General features: G+C 39.4%; 1 protein-coding gene across 5 annotated transcripts in view; it reads right to left on the minus strand.

Annotated features, from left to right (window-relative positions):
• The window catches only part of hivep1 (HIVEP zinc finger 1), a 208,168-nt gene that overhangs the window by 73,191 nt on the left and 115,704 nt on the right, over nucleotides 1-19,273 (minus strand). For 4 of the 5 annotated variants that reach the window (XM_043719025.1, XM_043719026.1, XM_043719023.1 and 1 more), the window contains one exon: nucleotides 8,457-14,554. In XM_043719025.1, coding sequence (XP_043574960.1) covers nucleotides 8,457-14,554 — 6,098 coding nt within the window. Of the gene's footprint in view, nucleotides 1-8,456; nucleotides 14,555-15,649; nucleotides 15,711-19,273 lie in introns of those variants that run through there. The other variant, XM_043719028.1, reaches the window with a different exon arrangement.

Genomic DNA, 19,273 nt, shown 5'->3' on the forward strand with positions numbered 1-19,273 from the left:
GCTACATCTATCGTACCAGTAGTGAAGAAAGATGGATCAGAATGATCTGCAGTGATTTTAAGGTTGCTTTTAATCCGGTATAGTAAGCTGAGTAGCATCCTTTGCATTTAGTTAATAACCTATTTGCTGGACTATCTGGAGATCAGCTTTTCAGTAAAATTAGTCAAACCTATCTTCAGATGCTGAGTCACAGAAGTACCTGACAATTGTAACAAACTATTTAAATACAACAGAATTCTATTTGGAATCACATCTGCACCTGTATTATTCTAAAGTGTCATGGATTAGATTTTAAATGGATTGCAAGGAGTCTAGTGTTACCTCAATGACATTTTAGTCAAGGGAGAAACAAAGAAGCGCATCACCATAGTTTAGATGCTACACTGCACAGACTTGAAAATCATGGCCTAAGAACAAGAAAAAGACAAATATGAATTATTTAAATATTCCATCAAATATTTAGGTCATATCAGTGATGCTAAAGGACAACAGTACACAAGTCACCTTCAAAAGTAAATCATAACTGAGGCACCAGCACCTCAAAATGTAAACCAACTACAATAATTTTTGAGCTTGCTGTGGTAGATTTGTCAAAAACTTACAACCATTCCTAATCCATTGCACAATTTATCATGCCAAAACAAGAACTGGAAATGAAAAGAGCCTTGACACAAGCCAAAAGAGATTTTATTAAAGTCAGAAGTCCTGACCCATTTTGACCCAAAGTTATCATTGCAACTAGCATGCATCACCACACAGAGTGGGAACGGATGTTTGTCAGGTATCCTTAATGGTGAAGCAATATCAGTGGCTCTTGCATCAAAATTGTCAAAGAAAACAGAAACGAGTTATGCACAGGTAGAGAAATAAACTCTAAGAATCATCTCATGCCAAAAATGATTCCATCAATACCGGTATGGCCAGGAACTTATGCTACTAAGATATCAGAACACTGACCACAATTTTGGGACACAAAAAGATACCTTTTCTAGCAGTGAGCCTATGCAGATGTGGGTCTAGTTGCTATTAGCTCACACTAGCACACTAGAAATGATCTTCTCGTAACAAAATTGATAGACATCGTAATTCATGGCAGGTTCACAGGAATAATCCTAGAACTAAAGCCACATGGAAGCTGAAACTACCCGTGCAAACAGGATGTCCTATGGGGAACGAGGATCATCATTCCACAATATTTAAGAAACTGTGTGCTAAATCAACTAAACAAAGGTTACTATAACATTCTCAGAATGAAGTTGATAACTAGAGCACAATTCAGAAATTGAGAATAAGATAGAATATGTGCAGCGAGTGCAAGAGTTCGCTTACTATTTTCATTAGTGCCATGGGAATAGCCAGAAAGGCCATTGGCAAATAATGCATATTAACAGGACCTTTTGAAGACCAAATAGTTTTCATAATATGTCGTACATATTAAATGACCTGAGGTTGCCATCATGAAGATATGGTTGTCATCAGAGAAAACCACTGAAGGACTTGGGGAGATCTTTGCAAGGTTTAGTTATCCAGAAGAATTTGTTAGTGACAATGGTCGACAGTTCATACCACAAGAGTTTACGGAGTATCTAAAGCAGGATGCAACTCAACAAATACCATCAGCTCCTCATACCCAGCTACATATGGTGTAGCACAAAGGTTTGTTCAAATAATGAAACATTATTTAAATGTAACTTGAGAACAAGAATCACAATCCAAAAGACACAGTCAGCTTTTGTAAAAGTATCAGAATACAATCTACTAAATGATTAAAAGTTCTCAGACATTACTCATGGTAAAGAATCATTAGCTCACAGTATTTGAATGGCTGAAACCACCAATGATTAAAGACATTGTTGATAGGAAACCACAGAATTAGGTTTTGCAATGAGAGAACAAGGTCAACTGCTGCATTTTCCAAAAAAGTCAAGAATTATTGATGAAGATTGGTGAGATATGGGTACAGGCCACCACTGGAGAAAGTGAGGACTGCAGATGCTGGAGATCAGAGCTGAAAAATGTATTGCTGGAAAAGTGCATCAGGTCAGGCAGCATCCAAGGAGCAGGAGATTTTTTTCTTGTAGAGGGAGGAAGAGAGCTTCATTCCTGAAGAAGGACTTATGCCCGAAACGTCGATTCTCCTGCTCCTTGGATGCTGCCTGACCGGTGCGCTTTTCCAGCAACACATTTTTCATCACTGGAGCACAGACTGGACCAGTATCCTACACTGTACAGATGAGAGATGATGTAGTATGGAGGAGAAATTACACAGATCAACTATAGACAACCAGAATGAATATGCCAGGGACAGCATTAATTAATTGAAGATCCACAAATAATTTTGCCAAACAGAGGCCTGATATACCTGAAGACAGATTAGCAACTGGAGCATTTGAGGGAGACAGTACCTTAAAGTGGAGAAGGTTACTACATTGTGCAAGCCTCCAAATATTTAGTCATCTCAGGAAAAGTCAATGACAGATGACATTTATAGAACACCAGAGGTTAAAGCCAACAAGGAAAATAAACAGGCACTTGAGGTCCACTGACAGCCATATAGGAATCAACATCCTCTGGAATGTCTAACCTACAGACTATTGTAAATATGATTGAAAATGTTCACAATATTTACTTCGCAGGAACCTCTGATTGAAGACAGAAAGGAGGCTGTTTCTTTGTGTAGTGAACTATCGCTTTTGGAATTCATGATTTGGAGATGCCTGTGTTGCACTGGGGTGTACAAAGTTAAAAATCACACAACATCAGGTTATAGTCCAACAGGCCTATTTGGAAGCACTAGCTTTCAGAATGCTGCACCTTCATCAGATGGTTGTGGAGTATAAGATTATCAGATACAGAATTTATAGCAAAAGTTTACAGCATGATGTGAATGAAATTATATATTGAAAAAGACCTGGATTGCTTGTTAAGTCTCTCATCTTTTAGAATGAACATGTTGGTTTCAATTCTTTCATATGTAAATCGAAGAACTTTTTAAAAGTAAGATTCTCAAGTGAACTTTAACAATTGGTGTCATGTCGGCCCAGATAATGCATTGAAGGTGTGAGGTGCCCTGTGTGAGATTGTCTGTGCCCCAATGTTCAGACTGATTCTAATCTAAAAAATGGATTTACAGAATCTTACATGGATTCATGTAATTTTTGAGCAAAATAAAATGTAATTCTGCAAGTACAAATTTGGAAGCAAGTGTTTCCAAATAAACCTGTTGGACTATAACCTGGTGTTGTGTGATGTTTAATTTTGTACACTTTTGAATTGTTCACGTGATGTAATGATGACATCAGCTGTTTTGGGCAGACAAGCAGCTCTTTCTAACCTTGCTGCCTGTAGAATAGACACCACGATAATAAAGTTCCTGCTGTTTAATGCTTCGGCTTCCTCGTCCATCTTGCAACTTAACACCATCAAAAGATAAAAACTGTGGCTAAGACCTAATTTCTTGAATTCCAGACTCAAACCTGGGGGTGCTAATATTTATTCAGAGAGACGCCTGGTTGGGCTGCAAGCCCACAACCATTACATGTGGCCCCATCTGGCTCCATTGCAGAGATGGGAGATATTCAATTTCCATAGGATCCCTACAATGTGGAAACAGGCCTTTTGGCCCAACAAGTCCACCGTGACCCTCTGAAGAGTAATCCACCCATACCCATTCCCTATTACTCTACATTTATCCCTGACTAATACACCTAACCTACACTTCCCTGAACGCTATGGACAATTTAGCATTGCCAATTCACCTAACCTGCACATCTTTGGATTGTGGAAGGAAACCGGAGCACCCGGAGGAAACCCACGCAGACACCGGGAGAATGTGCAAACTTCACACAGACAGCCACCCGAGGCCTGAAACGAACCCAGGTCCCTGGCGCTGTGCTAACCATTGAGCCACCATGCCACCCTAAAGTGTCCATGGACAGGGGGCATCCTTTCAAAGTACTGTGGTACAGCTCTAAAAGCTTTCCCAACACAGTGGTTAAACTGACTGGGTTTACCCCGACACTCTTCATTAAACAGATATAAACATCAGCAAATTTGGTACCATCCTACATCTAAGGAGGATTCAAAGTTCATGGTTAGTAACTCTACAACTTCCAGCCTTATTTCCCTTAGCATTCTTGGAGATATAACGATATGGTCTTGATGATTTATCAGATTTTAAGTATAGACTGCCTTCCTAATTGTGCCTCTTCATTAATTTTATCTTATCTAGATTATAATCCCTACAGTGTGGAAATAGACCATATGGCCCAACAAGTCCACGCCCAGAGAATAGCTCCCCTAAAAGTAGCTTTATCTATCAATGACCTGTGAAACAGAAACTCTAAGTAGAAGAAAAGAAGACAGAGGAAGATACAAAGAGAAGATTCGACAGCTGCTTGGTTTTGAAATTTGAATTTTTTGGTAAGGCGAGATGGGGGCGGGGGGGCGGCGCGGGGTTTATCGGACCAGTATTATAGAAGAGAAAGTAAACAATAGATTAGAGAAAGGAGTTGTAAATAGTTGTTAGTTAATTAGTCTCTGTTAGACTTTTAAAAAGAAATAAAAGTTGTTAATTTTTACTTTAAATAGTGACCTTTGGGATAGCTCTTGGCCTCTTGAATTTTAACAGATTACTGCAGGGGTTAAATCTTTTCTGTGTTGCTGGTTTCAATTAGCAGGAGGGGTTTACTCAGTGTTGTAAAATTATTTGTATGCCACTGGAAAGCTTTTGGATTTGTTTTTATGTTAGCAAATTGTCTCTTTTCATACATTATCTGTGTCTCTCTTATTTTAGATTAGATTACATTACAGTGTGGAAACAGGCCCTTCGGCCCAACAAGTCCACACTGACCCAACGAAGCGCAACCCACCCATACTCCTAACCTAACACTACGGGCAATTTAGCATGGCCAATTCACCTGACCTGCACATCTTTGGACTGTGGGAGGAAACCCACGCAGACACGGGGAGAACGTGCAAACTCCACACAGTCAGTCAGTCGCCTGAGGCGGGAATTGAACCTGGATCTCCGGCGCTGTGAGGCAGCAGTGCTAACCACTGTGCCACCGTGCCGCCCAGAATTTCTTCTTTGATTTCCTGACTGGACTTTCTCTATTCAGCTTGGTTCTCAGTTGCATTATTGGCTCTCTATCTGATTGCCCTGCTGTTTTTTTCAAGATACTCTTGGAATGTTTCTTGTTCTTTGTCCATTTCATGACTAACTACAGTCTTAAGACACAATGATCACCATTCCTTGACACTTGATCCACATGTGGCATTCCAGCAAGGTTTCTTCCCTGCAGAGCCAGAAAATTCTCCTCAACACACTTCAAATACTTTTAAGCTTTATCTGTATTATTTCAATACAGATTTTGATATGACAATTTACCCAATTTTTTTTCTATTTATTAGTTTTTGCACTTGTAATTTTCCTGAAAATATGCTCTTCTATATCAGTCCAATTGGTCTATAGAATAAATCCAGTATTATAATAGTACTTCTATTATTTCTTACTTTAACTGAATACATGCTGACCTTAATCCCTCCAAGATCCCCTCTTCCCCCATTGGTGTGGTATTCTCCTTCATCAATTCTCCCACATCACCTCTTTTTTTCCTTCCCTATCTTTTCTTACCACTTCGTATCCAAGATTATATAGCACCTAATCTTGTCCATTATTAGCCAGGTCTATTAGCACTACAACTTCATATTCCATGCAGCTGCCTGTATCTGCAACTACCAAACTTATTAACCACACTTTGTATTTTTATATATGTGAGATAGAAACTTAAGTTAGATCTTATTGCACTCAGTCTTTGTCCAATACCTTATTTTTTTTGTTCCAATGCTATCTATATCTTCCAATTCATTGTGTACGTCTCAATCACCACTTTCCTGCCAAGTTAGTTTAAAACTCCCCCAACAGCATCTGCAAACCACCAAAATCATTGTTCCTGGTTCTCTTAAAGTGAATCTCATCAGGCCATATACCTCCAGCTTGCCAAGAACCAGATCTAACATCCAGGATTCTAAATCCCTCACTCAACGTATCATTCCAGTGTGGTGGCACAGGATGGCATGATAGCACATTGGTTAGCACTGCTTCCTCACAGCACCAGAACCCAGGTTCGATTCCACCCTCAGGTGACTGTCTGTGTGGAGCTTGCATACTCTCAGCGTGTCGGCATGGATTTCGCCGGGTACTCTGGTTTCCTTCATACAGTCCAAAAATGTGCAGGTTAGGTGGATTGGCTGTGCTAAGTTGTCCATAATGTCCAGGGATGTGCAGGTTAGATGGATTAGCCATGGGGAATGCAGGGTTACATGGATAGGTTAAGGGAGTGGGTCCAGGTTGGGATGCTGTTCAGAGGGTCGGTGTGAGCTTGGTGGGCCAAACGGCCTGATTCCACATTGTAGGGATTCTATTCTATTCAATTCATGCATGCTAGTCACCTGTTCTACCATTCTATTTGATACTCAGATGGCACTGAGCCTGGAATAATTGGAAATTACTACAACTGAGGTCTCACTTGCTAGGTCCCTAAACTCTGCCTGCATGCCTTCATCATTCTATGTCACTGGTAGCAATAATAGTCTCATAAATACAGGTATGGTGGGGTATATTAATATCATGGAATGTGCATCCTGTTCCATGTTCAAATTCAGGATATTTCTCATGTCTCAAACAAACATTTGTGGAGGAAGTGTAATGAGATGGAGGACCCTGATCTCTGGTTTTTGAGGTTTGAATCATAACTGGAGCCACTGAGATATGTCTACAAGGTTATGTGGACAGCATGCTTCTAGAAGTTGACACAAAAAAACTTTAAGCTATGAAAACAAAGGGGGAATTACCAAGCAAACAAAGAAGACTAGGCAGTTAAGTGCTGAGTAAATTCAGACTGAAATACCCATTTTCCTACAATCAGCACTCAGTTCTGAATACTGAAGAGACTGATAGTTTTTCTCGGGAGTGCAGTCAGAGTTAAGTTCATAGGTCTATGGCTCAGGAGTAAGGGTGACAGGCAAAGATTAGAAAGGCAAGAATGATACAGTGTTCTACATTTAGGGGAGCAGGCAGCAGTTCAAAGGCTTCAACTTGATTCCAGAAAGATATGACACTCCCTTGGAACCAGGATCAAGGAGGGCACTCCACAGCTGTAAAAACTAAGGGTGGGAGAATGAAAAGCTAGAAGTCATGGTCCAAATAAGTATATAGAGAATATTTTGCTTCTTTAACTTGTAGAAATTTTGGGTTAAACATTTTTCAAAATTATTTTAAGAAAATACAAGGCAAAAAGTTCAAAACTTCAATAAAGTAAAAGTTTTGTTCCTTCTTTATATGAAAAATGAGTTTTCACAATCTGTTCTGATTGAAGTCCTTCTAGCTTTTGTGTTGTCTTCTCTAAGCATTGCTAAGTACACAAAGGCAAGGACCAACCTTTCTTTTAAACTCAGGTTTGTTTCCTGTCTCATTAGTAGCTCAATTCTAGACACATGAAATATAATTTGGGTTAACACTTCAATGCAGCATTGAAAGATTGCTGGTCTTTGGGAGATGCTGTCTCTCAGATTTACTGTGGATACCTCCAACTCTCATGTAGAAAAGTTAATAATCTCATGATACTATCTGATGAAGAGTAGAGGAGTTCTCCTGGTTGACTAATATTATCCTTCATTCAAAAACAGAAAGAATATATAGTCATTTATCTCATAGTATTTATGGCTCCCTGCGTGTAAATTGGCTGCAATGTTTTCCCATGTTATTACTATGATGACACCAAAATTACTTCATTGTCTGTTATTAATATGACATGTCTCAATGTCAGAAATAGCAAAATATAAATGCACAGTTTTTAAAAGAGTAATGGATAAAAATAAATACAAAATCCTTAAGCTATCATTTTTGCCCTTCACTGGAGGTGATGCTATTAATAGTGAAATATAATATTTGAAAGAATAGTAACAATTCAGAATATGTTTATTTGAAAAGGCAAATTTGGATTCAGTCTCTAAGTTTGTCACCCCAGTGTTTATTTCTACATAGCTTAAACACTTCTCTGGCTATTAAACAACATATATGTTTGAAACACCAAGAGCTGGACCACAGGAGATCAAATAGCACAAAAAAACTTCATATTTTCGGTTTATTGTGCCTGATTGTTATTGTTGTAACTAGTGGAAATACCACCTGATGAAGGAGCAGCGCTCCGAAAACTACTGCTTCTAAATTGGACTATAACCTGGTGCTGTGTGATTTTTAACCTAGTGAGAATAAAGTGCAATGATAACACCTGCTTTTATTATTTTAATGCATCCATGAAATTCTGTCTATGCCGATGTTGATTAATCTTGGTCAGCCTTATTTTGGCCTTTAAAGAAAATTGATTTTTTTTTCTCTCCACACCTGTTCGCAGGGCCACAAACGATTCAACATGCTATCAAAATAGTAATACCTTAGATTTAGCAGCTTTCCACTTGCTTGAAGGTACCAATATGCCAGCATGATGTAGGGTGGTTTTCGCTTCAGTGTATATCACCTTCTTATTCTTTTGCATTGAGTTGAGAAGACCAAGTACAACTTTTGTTGGTAAACCTAGTGGATTGAGACTGTTAGAGCTTACAGGCCATGTAGCATATGCAGAATTTTTTTTGTCCATTTGTTGCATGTGTAGAGGTTTACACTTCATCAAGTAACACCAGCTGAAACTTGTTGAAGTTTTCATAGACGGAAGTGATGCATGCTGTATATCTCGTGTGCTTGTGACTGGCAACGAAGCTCCCACTTTTATTCGGCCCTCATTGTTAATTGGCTGCATCTCATCATTACCCAATGGGGATTTATTATCCTGTCTGTCAGAGGCTGATTTCAACAGCATGGTATGCACTTGAGGAGAACTACAGCATACCGATATGGGAGACTTTCGAATAACAGTACTTGCAGTGAAATGAGAATAATTTGAACTTTCAGGTTCCAAAACATCTCTTGCAACTATTGAGTCGTTATCCTGGTAAGATAGTGACAGCTCATGAGGGGGAGGTTTGGGGAAGCTGCTGAGTTCTAAAGTTTGAGGACTGTTTTCCAGAGTACCTTCTTGCTCAGCAGGCAATGAATTTTCAATTTCATCGGTTGTGCAAAACTGCCTTGTTAACATGGGCTTCTTAAGCTTATTAGGTTCGAAAGATTTCATGCTATGTAACCATCCTGGTGTTACATTATCACTACTTGTAGATCCATTTTCATCTTTAACTCGTTTCTGGTGATTTTCCATTGCAATATCTAAACTGTTTGCTGGAGACAGCATGCGTTTACTGGTTCCTGTAGTTTCCTGTGAAAGTAAACCATCTGATGGTGTTTTCAATCCACTGAGTACAAGTGAACTTTTGCTTTCATCATGGGAGATGCAATATTTAGAAGTGGCAGGCATCTTTATTTTAGAATTTATTTCAAACTGTTGGCCTTCCAGATAATCCTTTGATCCTGAAAGCATCTCCTTATCAGTAGCAACATTTACTGAATCAAGATTACAAATCACCACCGTTGGATTGTTTGTTTGGTCTTGTGTGACCAAAATCTGTGGTAATGTTGTAAGAGCAGTAGTGTTATAAACAGATTTCTTACTGTGAATTCCAATAGGCATGACCAGAGAAGCTAGAGTAGCTGACCTGCCAGAAGGGGCAGGTTGGACTGGAGGTTGTAAGTATAAGTTTGAGATGATCTCCAATGACTGAGATGAAGTTAGCACACTTGATCCGAATGTATCAGGAATTGGGAGTGGAATAACTGGCAGCTGGGATGTAACAGTAGGAAGTAAATATGGCTGACTGGCTTGCTTCTGAACAAACTGAAGCTGATATTTAGGAGCAAGTATATTATCCGGAGCTGCAGAAGGAAGAGATATAACTGGACACAATTTCTGATGGGCTATGTGAGCTGTTACCATTTTTTCTGGCAGTTTTAGGTTTCCTTGTATCGATGCCCGGACTGAAGATGAGTTAACATGAATTTGATTATTTACATTTGCATCTTGTATTGAAGGTTGTAGATCATGCTGGACAATGTGTCGAATTTGTGCCATACAAGACAACTGATGTGGTGTTGTTAAAAGTGATACAGGAGATGATCGGTGTGATATGGAGCTTTTGAGTTGTGGCAAGGCAGCTACCTGCAGAGTTACATTTTGTTTTAATAAATTAGAAGGCAAAACTGAAGGTTGAGAAATATCTGGGCCAATACTCAAAGACATTTGCCGTAAAAGAGGGCCTCTTCTTCTTTCAATAAGTGAAACAGAGTTAGAACCTATAATTCCAGGAGCCATGGTTGAAATCATTTCCATAGGAACTTCAGGTGATGAAGATCTTGATTTGGATATGATAGTATAATCAAATGATTTACTACGAATTCCTGAATTAGCCTCCATAGATGGAGGCAAACAAGTATTCTGTTCAGATGCAAAACGTCTCATTCCTCTGTAATGTAGATTGGGAAGCCCAAGTGTGTTTGAGCAATTTACTAGTGACAGCTCAGATACTTTACTTATTGATTCCACCTTTGAAGGACTCTCAGTCTTGGGGATATCCTCCTTATCAAAAGAAGTTGAGAAACTGGAATAAGACAAACTACTGTCCCGACTAAAGCTTCTTGACAGTGTTGAATCAAAACTGGATTCACCAGACGAGTGTTCCATCTCAGCCAAGCGGATTCTTTTCTTCTTTGGTGGGAGTTTCTCTGTTGGTAGCTTTGAAAGTGTCTCACTGCGTTGCGGCCAATGAAATGTTTCTGTTACTATTTCCTGTTCATTTCCTTGCAATTCCTGTTCCTGGTCTGGTTCTTCTGTGACCAAAATCTCAGGAACTTGGATGTTATGCTGACGCACCAGTCTTAAATGCTGTAAAGAAGTGTAATCAACATTTGTGGGTCTTGAAGTTTCAAATTTCATTGTGCTCAATATCTCACAAGTATTAGATTTCTGCTGGATATCTGTGGATTTGCAACAAGTGTGTTCTTGAGTACTCCCAAACACAGAAGGCTGCATGATTTCATTGAGGGTTTCATTTTCTTGCACAGGAGAAATTCTGTCAATAGATTCTGATTGCTCAAAAGAACTGGGCCTACTCAAAGAATTGGTGTGTTGAATTACAGACACTCCACTGTTGGTCCTATTCAACTCTCCTTTGTCTTGCAATGGAGAATGAAATGGGGTGGTTTGAATTTTCTTACTAAAAGACACAAACGTCTCCAAGGAAGGTTCCATATTGCCTACCCCTAAATGTTCTCCTTTTAAATTCTTTACATTGACAACTGTCTGTGTGGTATCACCACCTTTATTGCTCCTGTAGGACACAGCAGAGACAGCACTTATCTTCTGATCTGCTACAAATTGCTTATTTACAGTTTTTGTTACAGTATTATCAGTGGTCAACATTTCATCCTCATCACCAATACTTTTAATTTTCCTCCTTTTCCTCACCTTGGGTGGTTGCTGCAACACACCAGTTGTTCTGACTACCCTGTAATGTAACAACTGTGGTGCTTTGCTACCTGATACTGCTTCCTGTTCTGACTCTTTGCTAATTGCTGGTTTAAGTTTTGGCCCATGGAGTTCTGAACAGTAGAATTTCCTGTGATTTTCAAAGTTCTCCAGCTTTCTGTATCTGTTTCTGCAAGTTTCACATTCATACATTGACCCCCGTCCTTGTGATTTTTTCACTTTTTCCTGCATTCGCAACTCATGCTCAAATGACTTACTTCTTGGCATCAAAACGCCAGTCTTATTATTTCTATGACAACCCTCATCCATGGAGCGTGTGGAAGCAAAGCTCTGTCCTTCACTCCCTGGTGAATCCTCAACTGCAGTCTGTCTAACAAGAGTTCGTGGATGGGCAAGTTCTAGAGGTGTAAGTGCTCCAGAAACAAAAACATCATCACTAAATGAAGCACCAATTTTATCATCAAATGACTGGCACTCTCGAAGTGGGTGTGTTACAGAGACTGTACTTGTGGGTACAGCAGAGTATGCTGGAGTAGCTGGCATCGAATTACTTCTAGTGATTGGTAAACAATCAAGAGATGGAAATGGAGGAGGAACAGACAAAAGAAACACTTGTTTTGACTTATCAGTAGGCGTAAAGGGAGATTTGGGTATATCAGAACTAGAACTTGTTCTCCTTCCAGAATGAAGTGGCCGTAGATCAAATTGGAATGAATCTTTAAATGTATATGGTTTTGGAGAGTCTATGCTACCTCTCCTTGAAAGAGATGTTCTTCTGGGTTTCACACTATCCAGCTGTTTATCATCCACTACTGCTTCATTATCTGATATCAATTTGGAAATGCGTTCTTCCAGAGTTTTTGTTGCTATCGGTGTGCGAACAGGAGCTTCCAATTTTGATGGTTTTTCAATTGAGCTCATTTGTAAAACCGTGGCCATAATTTGGTTGCTATGATGTGGACAAGGTAAACTGCACTTGTTGGAATCAACTTCGGTTGTGGACATTGACTTAATGTAAGGACTCAATGGACTCAATTGTTGGTCTGCACTCTCTGAACGAGAAAAATACCCAGAGTCTGTGCTCCCTAGACTTCGTGGGCTTAAATGATACTTTCCTTGCTGCTGACAAAACTCAGTGGCTTGCTGTCTTTGAAGCTGTGCATGTGTTGTTACTGACTGATACTTTTCTTCCTTCTGTGGGCTCATCTCTACTCGCTGCTTGTGCTCATTGTCTTGCTTCTTCAGTGGAGCCATCCAAGCTAGGGTTGACTTCACTTTAGGAGTCTGTGGATTTAATTGTTGCTTTGCAGTGGATAGTTCTGGAACTGTATTTATCAGCTTTGGACTATCAGCCCTTAATGGAGAAATATTCACAGGGTTGACCACAACTTTGGGTAAAGCAGCTGCAATGTTTGACTCAGAGGACTTATGTAGGGCTGCACTTTCAGAAGTGCTGTAATCAATGGTTTTATTAATCAGTTTGTCAGGTGACTTGAGACTTCTAGGAAATGTTGGTGTTTCTGAATAGGACTCATTAACAGTTATTTGTGCAGCTTCCAGTTCAAAGTGCTGTTGCTCAAAAGACTTTTCTTCAGATGTGGATTCAGCCTCACTTTCACCACTTTCCTCTATATCTGAATGATTACTAAGTGCTCGGTCAGATTCCTGTGACACAGATGCACTCCCTGATCTCAAAACAAGGCCAAGTTTGATGGCATGTGCATGAGACTTCTTGTGCTTATATAAATTACTTTTAGTCTTAAACGAAAACCCACATGTAACACAAGGGTAGGGACGTTCACCGGTATGTGATCGAATGTGTTTTTGGAGAACACTAGGTTTTGCACAAGCTCGGTTACAATACTCACAAATATATTTTCCTTGCTTTTTAGGCTTCTGATCCTTAACTAAAATATCAGATACTTGATCTGTCGCAGAATTCACAACTGGCGTTACATGGAGCTGTTTATAACCAGATCCAATTTGAACACAACTGGACAAGTTAGTTGCCATTGATTGATTTGAAAGAACTGCAAGCTGATTTTGATGCGGCCCACGTGATATGACGGAGTTCTGAGAATGACCTAAAGAAGTCAGGGTTAAGTTGTATGTTGGCTGAAAATGGTGCTTTATTTGGTTCTGCTGGTGTGTTGGTAACCCATTAAACCTCTGAGATAAGGCATGATGTTTATTTTGTTGTACAGCTTGCGAAACAAGTCGAGGTTGCAGGTAATTTAGAGAAGATGTGGTCTGATCATCTGGTTGCACTTTTGTTCCTGATTTGGGCACAATTTGATTAAAATTTGAATAGTACTGTGGGGCTATAGTAAATTCAGATTTACATACTGAAGTTTGATTTAGGGTGTGTGCAGTAACTGTTGATATGCCACTTGACTCTTGCACCTGTGTTCCAACAGCAATGCCTGTTTGTCTTGATTCAGGTTCGGCTAGACAAAAATTTACTTTTGAAAGGGTTTTTAATTCAGGTTCCATAGCCTTCAATAAAACATCAAAAGCAGTATTTTCATAAGAAAAACTTCCATTTGTACTGCACGATTTATTGTCAGTTTTAAGAAACCAATGTTCTTGTAGTAAAGAAAGATGCTGTGTATGCTTGTTGGATAGGGAAGATTTCTCAGACACTAGTAATTTTAATGTAGCATCAGTTTCTAATTGTTGAGCTCCCAAATTTGGAGATTTGTTGCAAGGTTCCACTGAGTGCTCTGCTGGCAGAATTGCTCTTTGCGTTGACCTGTCACTTTGGGCCTCCGTCACCTCATAAATAACTTTTAGGTCTTGTGAACATTTTTGTCCAATTTCTCTTTCTTTATCAAGTCCTCCATTTTGTACAACCAAGTCTTCTTTTTCTAATAGCGTAGAAGTAGTCGCAACACCATCAACAGAAAAGGCTTTTTCCACATTTTGTTGATCATTGCAAAATTTTAATGGAGTTTTGACAGGTGATTTAGGGATTTTCTTTGTCACATTTTCAGCCACCACTTTCTTCCGTTTTACACCTTTTACTGTGTTTAGTTTGCCCTTTTGATGAGGGTCATGGGATTCTGTTAAAAGAAAATTAAGAAATCTTATTTTTTACCTTCTACTTTCTTTAATAGCATTAAAGTAACACAGAGAATGATAGTTAAATGATTAATGGTGTACACAAAAAAGCACTTGCTTGTGAAACATTGGGGAGCAATTTATTTGAAAAGTGTGCAGATTGGAATAAGTCTACACTGTGCATTTAACTCTCATTATCTTTACAAGTTTCTCCGCAGTTATCTTCATAATGATTCAGAAACAAAACTTCATCCTATACTACTTCATATTATTTTCACGCATTAGATTAAAGATTACTGAGTCGATCTTATGAAACTGCATTCCTGTCAGAAGTGTATACCAGGACTTTACAGGTGCTCTTCACATAGTATTTGTTTAATTGTTAAAGCTGTAAAACTCACAACTATACCTATAATTTCCCAATTCCTGATTCTGCTGGATGTGATTTTTGTTAAAATTAACTCTTGTACCCTGAGTCAAAAGATCAATTAATGAAAGCTTAAGCTTTGCAGAATCTATAATTAAAATAGTTAATTTGCCATATAATTTTTTTTATTCAAAAACTTGAGATGCGGGTGTTACAGCTTCCGTCAACATTTATTGCCTATGTCTAAATAGCAATTAAGAGTCAACCACATTGCTGATGGAGTCACGTGTAGGGCAGACCAGGTAAAGATGGCAGATCTCCTTCGCTAAAGGACACCAGTGAACTAGATAGGATTTTACAACACTCGATCACCATTAGGGTACCTTATAATTCTAGATGACTTCTGAATTCAAATCTCACCATCTGCAATGCTAGGATTTGAACCCATGACTCCAAAATTACTATTCCAGAGATATTTACCATTTTATTGTTGCCTCTGTTGTTTGAAAACCCAAATTCTCATCTCGAATGAATTAATATAGCTACAGGCTGAACAATAGTTGGAAAAGTGCACCCAGTATAGCAAGGGCACTGAATGTAATGTGTGTCAGGGACTTGTGCCCATTGCGAAGAGTGGCTCACTACTATTGACTGAGCCAGCCAAATCCTGAAGGACTAGCTATTAATATCTGGCTGATATCAAGAGAACCAACAAGAGGGAAAAACATACCTGACCTAGTCCTCACCAATTTACATGTCATAGATGTAGCCGTCATGGACAGTATTGCTGGAATTGATGACCATAAAGCCAATGTTGTGATGAAGCCTCGCCTTTTCAATTAGATCACCCACTGTGTGGCAACACCACTGTACTATATGCAATAGGTTCTGAAAAGATCCAGCAGCTCAACCAGGTCATGTATGTGGGCCAGCAGCAGTACAGTATTTAATCCCAATTTGGCATCTAATGGTCTCATACATCTCCCAACCTACCACAAGTAACAAGACAAGCCCAATAAGAAGTGTTGGAGGACATACAAGGAAATGCTCCAGGCATACCTTTAAATAAGGTGCCAATCTAGTGAAACTACAACACATTCATACAACTATGTGAAAGTTAACCAGCACATGCAAGTCTACAATCAACAGAATAGATCATGCAGTTTGTGAATAGTGGTGAGACAAAAATACTAATGGAAGGAAGTTCCACAAATATCCCCATCCCCTTTGAAGGTAGAAGCCATCATGCCAGTATAAAAGAGAAGGGATTGAAGCATTTGAAACTATCTTCAACCAAAAGTACCTTTTCAGCCTAATAAGCAGGTTGGACAGTGTTGCAGAACAGAAAGTCCTAGGGGTTCAGTACACAATTCTTTGAAGTTTGCATCACGTATAGATAAGGTGGTTAAGGAGGCATTTAGCATGTTTGCCTTCATTGCTCAGACCAGATAGATTGGTGACTTGGGCACAGAAATGGCATATGGAGTTTAATCCAGACAAATGCGAGGTTCTGCATTTTGAAGGATCACATTTAGGTGTGAAATATACGGTAAATGGCAGAACTTTTAAGAACATTAACATACAGAGAGATCTGGGTGTGCCGGTCCACAATTCCCTAAAAGTGGCAACACAGATGGCCAAGGTGATTAAGGAGGCATATGGTATGCTTGCCTTCATCAGCTAGGGTACGTTGGCAAACTATGTTGCAGCTATATAAAACTTTCTTAGGCCGCATTTGGAATATTGTGTGCACTTTTGGTTGCCACGATACCAGAAGAACATGGAAAACAGTTCAGAGAAGGTTCAGGAGGATGTTCCCTGGTCTCAAGGACACTGGCTATGAGGAAAGTTTAAAAAGACGAGGATTGTTTTCACTGTAAAGACGGCGGCTGAGAGGAAACCTAATAATTGTCTACAAAATTATGAGAGGTATAGATAGGGTGCATAGTCAGAGGTTTTTTCCCCAGAGTTGGAGTTTCAATTACAAGGGGGCGCAGGTTCAAGGTGAGAGGGGGAAAGTTTAAGGGAGATGTGCGAGGGGAGCTTTTCATGCAGAGTGGCAAGAGCTTGGAACGCACTGCCAGAAGAGGTGGTGAAAGCATGTATATAGGCGACATTTAAGAGGCATTTGGACGGTTACATGAATAGAGAAGAAATAGAGGGATATGGACCAAATAAGGGCAGAAGGTTTGTTTCTCAGTTTAGCGAGGGCATGATGAGGGCCAAAGAGTCTATTCCTGTGCTGTATTTCTCTTTTGTCCTTTGAATATAGTAGTTGGGATGTTATGTTGAGGTTGTACAGGAATGTTGGTGAGGCATCTTCTGGAATACTGCGAACAGTACTGGTCACCCTCTTATAGCAGGGCATTATTAAGGTGGAGAGAGTTCAGAAGAGATTTACTAGCATGTTGCTGGGAATGGAGGGTTTGAGATAAAAGGAGAGGCTGGATAAGCTGGGACTTTATTCACTGGAGTGTAGGAGGTTGAGAGATGACCTTATAGAGTTTTATAAAATAATGAAGGGTACAGATAAGGTGAATGATAAATGTCTTTCCCCTAGGGTGGGGGATTTGAAGACTTGGGACCATATCTTTAAGGTAAAAGGAGGAAGATTTAAAAAAGACATGAGAGGCATTTTTTTTTTCAAAACAGAGTCACTCTTGCCTGGAACGAACTCCCAGAGGAAGCAGTGGATGTGGTCACAGTTGCAATGTTTAAAGGACATTCAGAAAAGGACATGAATAGGAAATGTTTTCAGGGATATAGGCCAAGAGCAGGTAGGTGGGACTAAGTTAGTTTGGGATTATGGTTGGCATACACTGACTGGACCGAAAGGTCTGTTTCCGTGCTGTATGACTCTAATCATTGGTGTCTATACCAATCTGATTCACCACACGATACCAAGTACGAACTCAAAGTATTAGATATACCAAAGACAATGGTCTTGACAATATCTTAATTGTAGTTAAGTGCAGATTTCAAAGGCTTAATGATTTAATTTAGTACTCCAGAACTAACCACACCCTTATCCAAGCTGTTCCAGTAAAACTAATATACTGGCATCCTCCAGACGATGGAAAATTGCTCAAGTAAATCCCATCCTCACAAAAGGAGAGCAAATCTAAATACCACCCTTCAGTATACTCTCAACCATCAGCAAAGTAATGGAAAGTATCATCAACAGTGCTATCAGATTGGACTTGCTTAGCTTACCAATGCTTAGTTTGGGTTTTACCAGGGGTCACTGTATTTCAGACCTAATTACAACGTTGGTCTGAACAATGACAAATGGTTGTGATGTGAGAATGACTGCCTTTGACCTAAGGCATCAAGGAACCCTAGCAAAACTGAAGTCAATTGTTTGGAGCAATATTCAGCATAAAGTAAAGTCATTGTGGGACAATCATCTACTCCAGGGCATCACTGCAAGAGTTCCTCATGGTAGTCCCTGAGACTTTATCACCTTCAGTTGCTTCAAACATCTTCCCTCTGATATAACATTAGAAATGGGGATATTTGCTGATGAATGCAGAGTGCTCAGTATCATTTGCAATTCTTTGGACTCTCAAACAGTTCAAACCTGTGAGCAGGAAGACCTAAAAAAACACTTGGGTTTGGACTGATAAGTAGCAGGTAACACAAAGACCAAGTCATTATGATCTTCAATGAGTCAGAATTGAACCATCATTTCTTGACATTCAATGGTATTGCCATTTCTGAATTCCTCGACAGCTACATTTAAACATTAACATTAAGCCCAAACATAATTGGATCGGACACAGAAATACTAGCCATAAGAGCAAGTCTAAAGCATGGGAATTCTGCAGCATATAATTCATTGCCATTCCTCGAAGCCTGTCCACTATCCACAAGGCACAAGTCAGGACTGTAATGGAATACATGCCATGGACGTGGGTGAGAACAATTCCAATAATACAGAAAATGAACACAATAAGTAAAGTAGACTGCTTGATTGGCACCTCCATCCATTATTCATGCCTGTTAGCAAATATGTATTCTATGTATAAAATGGACTGCAGCATCTTGCCAAGATTGCAAGTTCCAATTCTTCAATTTCCACTACCATGAAGGACAAAGTCAGCAAATGCATGAGGACATAATGACTCTCACATTTCCCTTCAAGTTACACACCATCTTGATTTGGATTTGCACACTTTTCCTTCACAATTACTGGGTCAAATTCTTGGTGTTCTCTCCAGTATTGTTAAGTGTATACACAGACTGAACACAATAGTGGTTCACCACTTCATCCTCAAGAAAAATTAGAAAACAACAATGAAATGTCACATCCACACACATATGGGGTGAATTTGCATTTGCAAATTTTGTTCAA

Source organism: Chiloscyllium plagiosum, chromosome 29, assembly GCF_004010195.1.
Source record: "Chiloscyllium plagiosum isolate BGI_BamShark_2017 chromosome 29, ASM401019v2, whole genome shotgun sequence".
Lineage (NCBI taxonomy): Eukaryota > Metazoa > Chordata > Chondrichthyes > Orectolobiformes > Hemiscylliidae > Chiloscyllium > Chiloscyllium plagiosum.